This window comes from Molossus molossus, unplaced genomic scaffold (assembly GCF_014108415.1).
Source record: "Molossus molossus isolate mMolMol1 unplaced genomic scaffold, mMolMol1.p scaffold_m16_p_15, whole genome shotgun sequence".
Lineage (NCBI taxonomy): Eukaryota > Metazoa > Chordata > Mammalia > Chiroptera > Molossidae > Molossus > Molossus molossus.
In genome coordinates this window covers 43574880-43590585 of record NW_023425350.1, presented here as the reverse complement: position 1 = coordinate 43590585, position 15706 = coordinate 43574880, and the positions used below count along the sequence as shown (strand labels likewise).

General features: G+C 40.0%; 1 protein-coding gene across 5 annotated transcripts in view; it reads right to left on the bottom strand.

The window, feature by feature from the left end:
- The window catches only part of REL (REL proto-oncogene, NF-kB subunit), a 41073-nt gene that overhangs the window by 6086 nt on the left and 19281 nt on the right, over positions 1-15706 (bottom strand). For all 5 annotated transcript variants that reach the window (XM_036262899.1, XM_036262901.1, XM_036262900.1 and 2 more), the window contains exon 4: positions 14631-14722. In XM_036262899.1, coding sequence (XP_036118792.1) covers positions 14631-14722 — 92 coding nt within the window. The remainder of the gene's footprint in view (positions 1-14630; positions 14723-15706) is intronic.

Here is a 15706-nt window from a genome sequence, read left to right as displayed (position 1 = left end):
TAAAAAAATACATAAAAACACATTCTTGCCCTGGCCAGTTTGGCTCAGTGGTTAGAGCATTGGCCCTGGACCGGAGAATCCCGGTTTCGGTTCCTGCTAAGGACATGTATCTCGGCTGTAGTTTGTCCCTGGTCCGGATGGGGTAGTGTGGGTGGCAACCACTCGATGTGTCTTTTTCACATTGATGATTCTCTCTCTCTCTTGCACCCTCTCTCCCTCCTGCTCCATCTGAAGATACATGCAAAAATGTCCTCGGGTGAGGAATAAAAACAACATAAAAAAAACCCACATTCTATCTGAAAGACAATGAGTTTGTTAAATTGGTATTGGAAAAGAAATCCAGTTCCAAATAAACATATTATTGCCTTTTCAAAGTATACCATAAACTATAGCAATAAATCATAAGTCATATTTTTAGAAAGCATGAAATATACATATTAAATTTTATGAAAATGTTTCTTTTTAAAAGGTATTAAAATTTAAAACATTAAATTTAAAAATGTTAAAATCTAAATTCTTTAGTCTTACAGACAATAAAAACTACAATATAATTTTTACTACTTTTATTTAAACTACATTCATAGTCTCAGTAGTTATTACAAGACTTAAAATTATCCAATTATCACCATTCTTAAGCCTTGCATGTGAAGGAGTCTATCCGCACAACTAAAAGGTCAAAGTGTGGAATATAAAAGGAACACCTATATCACAGCAGCGTACTGTACTGGCACAATTGTGTAGGCAATGAGAGGTCTGCCTCTTCAAAATAAATTTTTTATAGCTTTATAAATTTAGAATTCAAGACATTCATGTTTCTCAATTTCAAAGATGAGTAATCAATACACAAAAATATAAATTATTAGCTAAGTGACCCTGACAAGTTTAAAAACAAACCTACGTGAATGATCTAAACAAGCCGTGACAGCCACACATATAAAAAAGGACCGACTATGGATACAGACCCCAACACGAATGTATCTCAACACCATTTGGAGCAAAAGAAACCAGATATAAAATATATATTATGCTTCCATTCATTCATTCATTCATTCATTTTTTTTTTTTTTTTTTTTTTATCCTCACCCGAGGACATTTTTCCATTTTTTGTTCAGGTAGAGTGGGAGGGAGGGAGAGAGAGGAACAGAGAGAGAGAGAGAGAAACATCGATGTGAAAGGAACACATCGAGTGGCTGCCACCCGCACAACCGACCAGGGCCGGGGACAAACTGCAACCGAAGTACGTGCCCTTAGCGGGAACCGAACCCCGGTCTCTCAGGACCGCAGGCCGACGCTCTAACCGCTGAACCAAACCGGCCAGGGCCATTCATTCATTTTTTAATCCTCACCTGAGGATACTTTTGCATTTATCTTCAGAGAGAGTGGGAAGGAGAGAGGGAGGAAGAGAGAGAGAGAAACATCGATGTGAAAGAGACACATTGAGTGGCTGCTACCCACACGACCCCAACCAGGGCTGAGGACAAACTGCAACCGAGGTACATGCCCTTAGTGGACACGGAACCCGGGATTCTCCAGTCCTCAGGCCGACACTCTAACTGCTGAGTCAAACCGGTCAGGGCATTATGCTTCTATTTATATGAAATTCTAGAAAACATTAATTGATGGTGACAAAATGCAAAGTAATAGTTGGCTGGAAATTAATAGCTGACTGGGGCCAGAGCAGGGAGAGAGAACTGATGGGAAGGAGACCAAGGAAATTCTGGGGTGGTGGTAGTGGAAGTGGCAATGATCCTTATCTTGACTGTGGTGGTGTTCCATGGGAGTATATATTTGGGTACATCTAACTGTATATAAATTAGATCTCAATAAACATTTACTTAAAATCCCTCAAAATGGCACATAAAAGAAAAATGAACTGGTTTGGTTAACAAACCAAAGTTCAAAAATACTTGGTCATAAAATTGTTCCATCAAAGAGAAAAAATTCTACCTGGTTCTCCAAAAATCAATTTTTATGGGATTTTATTTCAAATTTTCTCAATGTGTAGGAATATAGTTAGCACTGCATCAGAATTATCTTCACCTCTCCACAGCATGGTTAAAAATCACTGACCACCAGGAATCATGACTAATATCTGTTTTTACCCAATACAAGATTTAGTTTAAACATAACAACTCAGCTGGCCAGGTTGTCTCAGTGGATTGAGGGTCATCCCATGGACTGAGAGGTCCTGGTTAGATTCCCAGACAGGGCACATGCCCGGGTTGCGGGCTTGATCCCCAGTTGAGGGAGTGCAGGAGGCAGCTGATCGATGTTTCTCTCTCACAGTGACATTTCTGTTTTTCTCTCTCTCCCTTCATCTCTCTCCAAAATAAACCAATAAAAACACATTATTTAAAAAAAAAAAAAAGGGATAACCCAGTACAAAGCTTTTTATTTTCTACAATACCTAACTTCAACCTTTGAAATGAAAGGAATGTATCTCCCTCTCTAAGTTGGTGCAGCACTTGACCTATAAACCTCTCTTACACACTTGGGTTTTTTTTTGTTTTTTGTTTTATATCTTGCATGATTCTCCTCTATACTTTTCTACTCAGTTAGGCTAAGTTCCCTTAAGGCAAAATGGGTCCAATGCATCTCTGCATCTTCATTAAACACGAACACAGTGGCTTACACATAATAAACAGTAAACATTTTCTTAGTGAGTGACTGAAAAATTAAAGACAGGCCTGTGAAATGACCAAACATTTAGACATTTTTATAAGTTGCTGAAGAAAACTATAAAGTAAAAATCAACAAAGGGAGGTTCAACTTTTGGTAATGGCAGGTGACATGTAACTGGGACCAAGTCTATTGTGAGAACTAAAAAAGGTGGACAAAATATGAAATAAAAATCCTCTAAAGGCATTGCCCAGCCAGTATAGCTCAGTGTTTGAGCATCGACCCATGCACCAAGAGGTTGCCGGTTCAATTCCCAGTCAGGGTACATGGCCAGGTTGTGGGCCAGATCCCTGGTGGGGGCATGCAGGAGGCAGCCAATCGATGTTCTCTCTCATAGATGTTTCTATGTCTCTCTAAAATCAATAAAGAAAAAAAAATTCGCTAAAGGCATAAAAAAGCGAACAAGATCATGAAGAATCATGGGGCTAAGATCAGGAAGAACTGTAAGGAAAACATTCGTTTCTCTCTACTCACTACTCACCAACACTTCTGAAGTCTGTGTTTTTTCACACACAGCAATTTTCCAACTCTCACCAACTGGGTGTCCTACAATTTAACTCAATTTTGATACTAACCACCTGAGGTTAGCACAGATCCCACAGGCAAGGGCTCAATCCCACAGGACTGCTCCTCCCCACACACATAAGACACCAATCACAAGTCCAGTTTGTTACCTATCCTTCTGACTGGCTACAAACTGGGAGTTCCACAACTCATTCCTTGGGTTTGATAATTTGCTAGAATTGCTCACAGAACTCAGGAAACAAATTACACACTAGATTATCGGTTTATTATAATAGAAAACAACTCAGGAACAGCCAGGCAGAAAAGATGCATAAGGAAAGGTGTGTAGAAGTGACATGTCCTCCCTGGGGAGCCACCTCCCAGCTCCTCTGCATGCTCACTAGCCCAGAAGTTCTCTGAGCCCCTTCAGTCAGGAATTTCATGGAGGTTTCATTTTGAACAAATGACTGATTAAATCACTGGACACTGGTGATTAATTCAACTTCCAGCCCCTCCCCTTCCGGGGGGTAAAGGAATGAGGATGAATGGTCCAACTTTAATAACATGATCGATTGGTTCCTCTGGCAACCAGAGCCCCCCCCCCCCCGGGGGTGTGTGGTTTCCATATCACCTGATTAACATAAGCTCAGAAGTCGTTGAAAGGGGCTTGTTATGAAAACAAGACACTCTTTTTTACCTTTTTTACTCTTATTTAGCAAAGTATAAGGATTTCAGGAGCTCTGTGCCAGGAATGGGGATAAATACCATAAAATCACAGTATTCTGAACTTACCATAAAGGTAAGTCCATAAAGGTAAGTTCAGAATGATCAAAATAGATCCAAAGACATGGAAGTAGGGAACAGACTGACAAACCTCAGAGGGAAGGGGGTTGGTGGGTGAGGGTAGGAAGAGATAAACCAAAGAGCTTAACCAATGGACACAGACAATAGTGTGGGGAAGGCAGGAGGGGGGTGGATTGGGGAGGAGAGGGTCAATGGGCATAAAGGGGGTGCATCTGTAATACTTCCAACAACAAAGATAAAAAAGCAAAAAAAAAGAGAAACTACTTATATATGAATGAAGGAATGCTTTCACAATAATAAAAAAAAAAACAAGAGAGCTCTTATTTTCAGATATAGCTTACCGATTTTATAAGAGGTGGTAAGAGGATGAGAAGTTGAGATAAACTCTCAATAAAATAAGGAAAAAATAAAGGAGATAAGGCTCTGCCAAGGATGGAGAATCTGATAAACATCCAATGCTTTGATTGGGGCCCATGGAGAAGCTACACCCTAGAAGTAAGGGTGAACTGAAAAGATGTCAGAGACTCACAGGATGAAAGCCTAGCTTCAAATATCCTAATTCATTCACTGACTACAGGAGATCTAGGATTCCGGATATGACCACCACCTACCACAAGAAAAGCTTGTGAAAGGAGATAAAAATGTCCTAGGCTAAAATCTCTATAATTTTCCATATACAATTACTGATATTCTATTTTAAATAATCAGGCACATGAGGAGACAAAATAAAGTGATTTTTAAAAAAGTGTTCTGATCAAGATGGTGGCGCAGGTAAATGTGGTACTCACATCCTCCCACAAGCATATCAAAATTACACGTAAGCTACAAAACAACCATCATTCAGAACCACCTGAAATCTACCTGAACAGAAGTCCTACAACTAAGGATATAAAGAAGAAGCCATATTAAGACTGGAGGGGCAGAGACGCGGAATAGGCTGGTCCCACATCCAAGTGTAATGAATAAAAACCAGGAGGATATCTTGGCTGTGGAAGTCCCCACTGAGGAGCAAGGGGTTCCAGTGCCAGGAAGAGAAGTCCCCATAAATTCTGAGTGAAATGAAGAGCTGCTGAAGTCCAAGATGTTTCCTCTTTTTTTTTATTCCTCACCCAAGGATATTTTTCCATTTATCATTACATAGAGTGGGAGGGAGGGGGAGAGAGAGAGACAGAGAGAAACATTAATGTGATAAAGCCACATTGACTGGTTGCGTCCTGTACGACCCAAACAGGACCAGGAACAAACCACAGCCGAGGCATGTACCTTTGACCAGAATTGAACCCACGACTCATTGGTGTGCGGGCCGACGTTCTAACTGCTGAGCCAAACCGGCCAGGGCCCAGATGTTTCCTCTTAAAGGGCCAATGCATGAACTTACTCAGACTTGCTCTAAGCTCCAGCGCTGAGGCAGCAGCTCAAAAGACACTAGGGACATCTGGGGAGGACCTGAATTGTTGGGCAACAGGGCGAGAGCTGGAGGGGCAGCTTTCTCCCAGACTGAAGCACCAATAGAAGCTATTGTTTCTTTTCTTGGCCCTCCCCCCACAGAGCTGACAGGTGGGAAACAGACCTAAGTCTCCATCAACCTGGCTAACACTGTTGGACCCACCTGGGTGATTACCTGAGGCTCTGTCTTGGCTCATGCTTCCAACTTTCCTAAAATCTCTTAAACAAGCAGAATATGACCTTGGTGTGCCGGTACCTCTCACTAAGTGGCCCCAGGCCCAGTACTAGTGGCAGCTGGCCTTGGTTCGCTATTGGCCTCTGCTGGGCACCTTCAAGCCGAGCACAAGTAGCAGCTATTTGCAGATCACTTTGTAGCTCATGCCGGTGGCCCTGGGCAGGGTATAGGTGGTGGCTAACCTTAACCTGCACCTCCCAGAGCCCATGCACCATGTGGATAATTCTGGACCACATCAAAGCACCACTCAACTATCTCTACAGCAACACACTCAAAGGGGCAGACTTGTGGTTCCAGAGCCCCACTGAAATAAGTCCTGCTCTGTTGAGTGGGCCCCTGCAGAGCTGATCCTCCATAGCCAGTCCTTGCAGCTATTTGGCCTGGGGGTAAATCCCTCCTATTGAAGTGACAACAGCAATCAAGGCTCAACTACAACAAGAGTGTGTACACCGCCCACATGAGGGGGCACACCTGGAATACCCAGTTTGGGAGATTAGGGAGGCTGTGCCACTGGACCCTACAGAATACCTACTACATTAGGCCTAGGAGATGTAGCAGCTCTACCTAATATATAAAAACAAACACAGGGAGGCTGCCAAAATGGGGAGACAAAGAAACATATCCCAAATAAAATAAGAGAACAAAACTCTGGAAAAAGAACTAAACAAAATGGAAATAAGCAATCTACCAGATGTAGAGTTCAAAACACTGATTATAAGGATGCTCAATGAACTTAGGGGAACAGTAGATAAACTTAGTGAGAACATTAACAAAGAGATAGGAAACATAAAAAATGGAACTAGAAAACAAAAAAGAACAAGTCAGAAATAACAAATACATGAACGGAAATGAAGAATACATTACAGGGAATCAACAGTAGAGTAGATGAAGCAGAGGATTAAATTAGAGATTTGGAAGATAAAACAAATCAGAGATAAAGAAGCAGAAAGGAAATCATAACAGCAAAAAGGAAAAATGAATTTTAAAAATGAATTTTTTTAATTTAAAAATTTTTTAAAAATTTAAGGGCTTTCTGGGAGAACATCAAACAAACCAATATCTGCATCACTGGGATACCAGGAGAGGAGGGGATTGAGAACTATTTGAAGAAATAATGATGGAAAAGTTTCCTAACTTGGTGAAGGAAACAGACATACAGGCCCAGGAAGCAGAGGGAGTCCCAATCAAGATGAACCCAAAGGCAAAAAAAAAAAAGATGAACCCAAAGAGGTCCACACCAAGACACATAATTGAAATGCCAAAGGTTAAAGACAAAGAGAGAATCTTAAAAGTAGCAAGAGAAAGGTAGTTAGATGCCCACAAGGGAGCTCCCATAGACTGTCAGCTAATTTCTCAACAGAAACTTTGCAGGCCAGAAGAGACTGACAAGAAATAGTGATAAAAGGCAAGGACCTGCCCTGGCCGGTTTGGCTCAGCGGTTAGAGCATTGGCCTGCGGTCCAGAGAGACCTGGGTTCGGTTCCTGCTAAGGGCACGTACCTCGGTTGCAGTTTGTCCCCGGCCCTGGTTGGGTCGTGAGGGTGGCAACCACTCGATGTGTCCCTTTCACGTCGATGTTTCTCTCTCTCTCCCACTCCATCTGAACAAAATATCAAAAAAAAGGCAAGTACCTACAACCAAGATTGCCCTACCCAGAAAGGCTATAATTTAGAATTGAAGGACAGATAAAGAGTTTTCCAGACAAGAAAAAGCTAAAGGAGTTCACCACCAAACAAATATTATAATGTCTAATCATGGGGTTGTACACCTGAAACTGATATAATATTGTACTGTATAAACCTGTCAACTGTGATTGAAAAATTAAAAAAAAAAATTAAAAGAAAAGAAAAACAACAGACTACCAAGAATCCAAATAATGAAGTTTTAGTCACAATTTAAAATAACTATACTTAACATATGCAAGGAGTTAAAATAATAAGATTAAGAGTTTAATAAAGAACTTGAAATTATTAGCAAAGGAACCAAACAAATTCTAGAACTGAAAAATGCAATAAACTGAAATTTAAAATATCAAATTTATCAACTGTTTTATAAAAAACAGTGTGTCTGCCCTGGCTGGTATGGCTCAGTTGCTTGGAGTGTTGTTGTGCACTGAAAGATTGCAGGTTCAATTCCCGGTCAAGGCACATATCTAGGCTGTGGGTTTGATCCCCCAGTTGGGGTGCATATGGGAGGCAACTGAACAATGTTTCTCTCTCATATCAATGTTTCTTTCTTTCTCCTTCCCTCTCTCTCTAAAATCAATTTAAAAAACCCAGTTGTGTCTTATCTTTCCAATATTTTCTACATTAAAAGTGATGATTTACATTAAAGTCTTCAATCCATTTTCAATGGATTTTTGCACATGGCAAGAGGTAGGGAATCCAACCTAAATAAATAAATTTTTCCAGTTTCATTAATCAAACATTTCCTCTTTTTTACTTCATCTGATATGCTACCTCTGTCATGTACTAAAGTCTCATATTTTCTTAGATCAGTTTGAGGCTCTCAATTCTACTCCACTGGTCAATCTGTCTGTTGGTACCTCTGCTACATTGCTGTAATTAGTACTTTCTTCATAATAAACCCTACCATCTGTTAAGGTCAGTTCCTCATCGGTATTCCTCTTTATCTATAAAGTATCCTCCTTTCCCTGTTCAGAATCATTTTATCATATTTAATGAAAAATCTTGTTAGGAGTTTGTTTGGAATTGCATTGAGTCTATATATCTATTTTGGGGGAAATGCCACCTTTATAATATTGATAGAAAATATGATATACCTATCCATCTCCTTAGATGTTCTCCACTATCTCATAATATAATTTTCCCTAAAGATATCTTGATCATCATTTCTTAGATTTGTTACTATGTAGTTTATATTTTCTAGCAATATTCCCTTTACTTGCTGCCAATGCATAAACATAAAACTGACTTTTATATATTAATTTTACATCCATTCACTCTTTTACACTTATTACTTTAATAATTTCTTTGTATATCCTTTTGCATTTTTACTGTAAATAATAGCTTCCAATAAATACAGCTTTGTCTCCACATTTTCAGTCAGGTCACACTGCACTGGCTACAATCTCCACTACAGTGTGATGAATGAACACGTAAATAGTTATGATGGGTAACCTATTTGTATATATAGGCAGGAAACTCATCACAGGGCACTTAGTTGTGAAGACAGATATTTACAATAACAGTAATACAACTGCCTTGTTTAGATGCCAAAGTGAAATATAAACAAGTTCCATCACAGACCCTGTCGACAATGAATATAAAATTAATCTCAGAAGACAACTGCTTCAGAATTAAATGATCCAACAGATGTCATGAAGCTTTTCATGTTAATTGCCAAGTGAATGATATAATTAGGAGAATATTATCCTGGGCTGAATGTACTAAAAACGTTTTTAGAACATTTCAGGTAAGGGAAACAACTTGAATATTTTTGGTAGACAAGGCATGTTCATTCATTCACTTGTTCATTTATTCTCTCAAAAAATTTTTTTTAAACCTCACCAGAGGATAGTTTTCCATTGATTTTTTTCTTAGAGTGGGAGGGAGGAAAAGAGAAACATTGATGTAACAGAGACACAATGACTGGTTGCCTCCAGCACAACCCCAACCGGGGCCAGTGATTGAACTGCAACCTAAATACGTGCCCTTGACCAGGAATCGAACCCGAGACTCTGGTACACCAGCTGACGCTCTAACCACTGAGCCAAACCAGCCAGGGACAAAAAAATTTAATTAAGCCTCTACCATTTGCCTGACATAGGGTAGGTATCAGAGATGCATAAAAGACAGTCCCTGCTCCTCAGAGTCTCACAATTTACTGAAAGAAAATGTGTATGAAAAACAGAGACCTAGAGAAAACAGATACAGACCTTATGGTTCATAAAAATGTAATATTTGTTGCCCTGGCCGGTTTGGCTCAGCGGTTAGAGCGTCGGCCTGCGGTCCGGAGAGACCCGGGTTCAGTTCCCGCTAAGGGCACGTACCTCGGTTGCAGTTTGTCCCCGGCCCTGGATGGGTCGTGCGGGTGGCAGCCGCTCGATGTGTCTCTTTCGCGTCGATGTTTCTCTCTCTCTCTCTTCCTCTCTCTCCCTCCCACTCTATCTGAACAAAAAAATGGAAAAATGTCCTCGGGTGAGGATAAAAAAAAAAAAAAAAGTAATATTTGTCTACAAGCATATTTCTTAATTATTATTATATCCCCTTAAGTTTTTTTTAATCCATCCAGGAAAAACACAAACCAACAAAGTAAGGATGTCTTAAATATGACAAAGAAATTTACACTTTGAAATGCTCAATTTCTTAATTATACATATTTAAGTAGCCACAGAGGGTTTATAAGGAGACTACTACAGAGTAGGATGCTAGCATTTAACTTGGTATCACTTATCTATTCAAATAATATACAGTGATTAAAACCCACTAAGCAGTAAATATCTAGCCATATACACAAATAACACTGTGAAAATATTTTGTATAGTTTCTACTATTTCTATACTTCTTCCACACTGAGATTTAAGTTGCACTGTTAAATATACCTTTTAGTTAAATACACTCCGATACCTTCTCACAGTGCCTGTTCAACATTCAAAAAGGGAAGTGCATACTGTTTGCTAAAGTAGCAAAAGAAAGGCCACATCCAAAGAGAATCAACACATTTCTGAGAGGATCCGGAGACATGCTTGATATGTGGACAGTGCACCAACGGCAAGGAATGTCATTTCAGGGACAAGCTAAACTGGCACGCAGGAGCCAGGCTCCTGGCTTATGGTTAAAGATGGTGGAGAAGGTAGATCCTAAGCTCACCTCCTCTCACTGACACCAAAACTACAACTACACAGAGAAGAACTGTCTCTTAGAACGACCTAAAGACTAGCAGAACATATTTTCTACAACTACAGATATAAAGACAAAGCGCTGGGATAGGTAGGAGGGGTAGAGACTCAGTCTAGTCAGGACCTACCCCACTCCCACTCCCATGCAGTAACCCACAAGTGAGAGGGATATCACAACAGCAGAGGTCCCCCCTGAAGAGTGAGGGGTTCAAGCCCCTGCCTAGGGAACCTGCAAGAGGAAGAGGAGCCCCCATAACATGTGTCTTTGAAAACCAACAGGGCTTACATCTGGGAGCCAGAGGGCTATAGGAAACTAAGGTTGTGTTCTTTCTGAGTCTCAGTGCAGAGGCAGCAGTTTGAAAAGCACCTGGGTCATATATGAAAGTGATACATTGACTAATTATAGGGTGTGTGTTGGTGGGGCAGGTATCTGTTGGAACTTTCTCCTGAGTCAGAGTGCTAGTGGGCACCAACTGTTTTTCCCTTTCTTTACTCTTCTACCTAGCTGGTCTGACACTGGCAGGTACTGTTTCTGACACTCTCCATTAACCTTGCTAATGTAATTTCTTTTTAATTCTCACCAGAGGATATTTTTACATTGATCTTTAGATAGAGTGGGAGGGAGGGGGAGAGAGAAAGAGAGAGAGAGTGAGAGAGAGAGACATTGTTGTGAGAGAGACACATTGATTGGTTGCCTCACACACGACTCCAACAGGGACCAGAGATCAAACCTGCAACTGAGGTACATGCCCTTGACTGGGAATCGAACCCATGACTCTTCAGTCTGCAGGCTGATGCTCTTAACAGCTGAGTCAAAACTGCCAGAGCACTAACACTATTTAAAAAATATATTTTTATTGATTTTTAGAGAGAGGGAGAGGGTGAGGGAGAGAAAAACATTGATGATAGTGAAACATCAGTTAGCTGCCTCCTGCACACTCCCCACCAGGGATCAAGTTCACAACCCAGGCATGTGCCCTGTTTGGGGATCGAACCAGCATTTGATTCACAGGATGACACCCTACCAACTGGTCCATACCAGCCAGGACTTGCTAACATTATTCATCATACCCTATAATTTCCACCCAGGCTAGCACCCCTCTAAAGTAGCTCCTTTCCTGCTACACATGCTGGGCAGCCTCAGTTGTCACCAGCACAAAGTAGTGTGTCTGTAACAGTCAAGGCTAGACCTGGCAGGCAGCTACACCGAAGGCCTGTCCTGCACACCAATCTGCCCACAATAGCTGTAGCGAAGCCTCACAGCCAGGGTGGCCAGGAACTAGCCTCGCCTGCCAGTGTGTCCTTAGTAGTTGTGGTCCAACCACAACAGAAGGCCACACTATTTCACACAAGGAACACCTCTGGAACACCTGGCTCTGGTGGCCAGGGGAAATTCCACCACTGGGCCTACAGGACACCCTCTAAATAAGGCCACTTTTTCAAGACCAGGAGACGAAGCTGACCTCTAATATGTAGAAACAAACAAGAAAAATGAGGAGACAAAAGAATATGTTCCAAACAAACAAACAAAATAAAACAAGACAAAACCCCAGAAAAAGAACTAAATAAAACGAAGGTAAGCTGTCTATTAGATAAAGAGTTCAAAGGAATAGTTGTGAAGATGCTCATCAAATCCTGCAGACTAGTGGATAAACTCGATGAGAACTTCAACAAAGAGATAAAAATGATAAAAAAAAAAAAAAAGAACCTATCAGAACTGAAGACTATAACAATTGAAATGAAAAAAAATATACAAGAGGGAATCAACAGCAGATCACATGACGCAGAAGAATGGATCAGTGATCAGGAATACAGGATAGTGAAAATCACCCAGCTGGAAAAGAAAAAAGAAAAAAAAACTTAAAATAATGAGAATAGCATAAGGGACCTCTGAGACAACATCAAGCATACTAACATTCACATCACAGGGGTCCCAGAAGGAGAAGAGAAAGAGAAAAGGATAAGAAACCTATTTGAAGAAATAATAGCTGAAAACTTCCCTAACCTAGAGAAGAAAACATCCAAATCTAGGAAAGCACAGAGAGTCTCAAACAAGATGAACCTAAAGACGCCCACATCAAAACACATCATATTTAAAATGTTAAAAGTTAAATATAAAGAAAAAAATCTTAAAGGCAGCAAGAGAAAAACAACTAGATACATATAAGGAATGGCAAGATATATCCAGAGGAATACATATGATTAAAGGGAAAACCTACAACCAAGAATACCCAGCAAGGTTATCATTCACAACTGAAGGAGATATAAAGAGGTTCCCAGACAAACAAAAACTAAAGGAGTTCATCACCACTAAACCAGCATTATAAGAAATGTTAAAGGGAATTATTTTTTTTTATCCTCACCCGAGGACATTTTTCCATTTTTTGTTCAGATAGAGTGGGAGGGAGAGAGAGGAAGAGAGAAAGAGAGAGAAACACTGATGTGAAAGGGACACATTGAGTGGCTGCCTCCCGCACAACCCAACCAGGGCTGGGGACAAACTGCAACTGAGGTACGTGCCCTTAGCGGGAACTCTAACCGCTTAGCCGAACCGGCCAGGGGATTATAGGGAATTCTTTAAGTGGAAAAGAAAAGGCCAAAACTAGAAATAAGAAACTACCTGAAAGAAAAAAAAAATCTCACTAGTAAAGGCAAACATATAGTAAAGATACTAGACCAACCACTTATAAAGCTAGTATGAAAACAACTAAAATGGCAATAAGTACATACCTATTAATAATTACTTTAAATGTAAATGGACTAAGTGTTTCATTCAAAAGACACAGGGTGTCTGAATGAATAAAAAAGTAAGACCCTTACATATGTTGTCTACAAGAGACTCACTTCAGATCAAAAGACACACACAGAATGAAAGTTAAAGGATGGAAAAAGTATTTCATGAAAATGGAAACAAGCAAACAAAAAAGGCTGGGGTATCAATAGTTATTATATGAGACAAAATAGATTTTAAAACAAAGATTATAACAAGAGACAAAGAAGGACTGAGCAATTCTACTTCTGGGAATTTATCCAAAGAAAATGAAAACACTAATTCAAAAAAATATATGCACCCCTATGTTCACTGAAGCATTATTTACATAATAGAAGCCGCCTAGGTGTCTACTGATAGATGAATAGATAATGAAGATGTGGTATACATATACAATGGACTTATTACTCAGCCATAAAAAAGAATAAAATCTTGTTATTTGTGACAAATAAATGGATCTAGGAGGTATGCTAAGGAAAATAAGTCAGAGAATGATAAATATGGCATCATTTCACTTATCTGTGGGATGAAAAAAACTAAATGAACAAACAAAACAAATAGACTTGTAGATACACAGAACAAACTGATGGTTAACAGAGGGTTAGGCAGTGTGAGGATGGGCAAAAAGGTGAAGGGGATTAAGAGGTACTAACTTACAGTCATTATATAAGTGGATGTAAAGTACAGCACAGAAAATATAGTCAATAATATTTTAATGACTTTGTACAGTTGACAGACGGTTACTAGACTTCTTGTGGTGATCACTTCATAAGGTATTTATGTCAAATCATTATGCTGTACACCCGAAACTAATATAATATGTATGTCAATGATACTTTAATTAAAAAGAGCTTTAGCCCTGGCCGGTTTGGCTCAGCGGTTAGAGTGTTGGCCTGCGGTCCACAGAGACCCGGGTTCGGTTTCCGCTAAGGGCATGTACCTCGGTTGCAGTTTGACCCTGGCCCTGGTTGGGTCGTGTGGGTGGCGGCCACTCAATGTGTCCCTTTCACATCGATGTTTCTCTCTCTTTCTCTCTCTCCTTCCCGCTCTATCTAAATAAAAAATGGAAAAATGTCCTCGGGTGAGGATAAAAAAAAAAAAAGCTTTACATTCCAGAATAAAAAAGCACATGTCTGAAGTTTTCTTATAGAAGAATGGCATTTCTTTTAAATATACTTCTTTACTCAGACACAGGTATAAGTCAACAAGTAGAAAAATGAACACAGAACTTAAGATAGCTTTTAAAACATAGGTTTAAAATACAAATAGAAATCACTTACTCAAATAAGTCAATATCCAAATAATAGAAATGATTATATCAAACATACTTACCTTTGAAAGGATTGATTCCCGCCCTTATTCTTGAAATAATAGCTTCTTTTACTTCTTTTTTCTTTACACATCGAATACCCAAATTTTGAAAGCTAGAAGGAAAACACAGAAATTTCAAACTTCATTATAGTTAAACACATAAGTACTAAAAAACACCGCAAGTATCAAGCTTATATCCAACACTGAAGAGTCATCATAATGTCAGATGGAGTCAGTAAAGCATGTTATAAGTTTCCAATCGCTATGACCAAGATGTGAAGTTAAAAAAATGTGGGGTTATATTCCTAAGAGAACTGCTAAAAGAAAAATAATATATACCATATAGTTTTGCATATAGTATTTTACAATTACACCTTACTAATATGCCTATGTCAAATATACCAAAGTAGATAAAGATGTTAACAGGAAAGTAACACCAAAAAGCTAAAATTCACCCCCTAAACAAATTCATTATCAAATCAATAAAATCTGTATATTTGATAATGTAAAGCAAAACCTGTAAAAAGATGTCCACAGCCCTGGCTGGTTTTGCTCAGCAGTTAGAACATCAGCCTGCAGTCCAGAGGGACCTGGGTTTGGTTCCCGCTAAGGGCGCGTACCTTGGTTGCAGTTTGTCCCCAGCCCTGGTTGGCTATGCGGGTGGCAGCCACTCAATGTGTCCCTTTCGCATCGATATCTCTCTCTCTCTCTCTCTCTCCATCCCTCCCTCCCTCCCACTCTACCTGAACAAAAAATGGAAAAATGTCCTCGGGTGAGGATAAGAAAAAAAAAAAGATGCCCACAGCTCGGCCGGTGTGGCTCAGTGGTTGAGCGTCAACCCATGTATGCACCAAGAGGTCGCTGGTTGGATTCCTGGCCAGGGCACATACCCAGGTTGTGGACCAAATCCCCAGTGGGGGGTATGCAGGAGGCAGCCAATCAATGTTCTCTCTCATCAATGTCTCTCTCTCCCTCCCTCTCCCTCCCTTTCTCTCTTAAAAAAAAAAAATCAATAAAGAAAAAAAAGATGCCCACAGGCTGAAGCCCACAGGTATATTTTGCTGAGCCCATAAAAGTGTTGTCTGCACTAAAAAAAA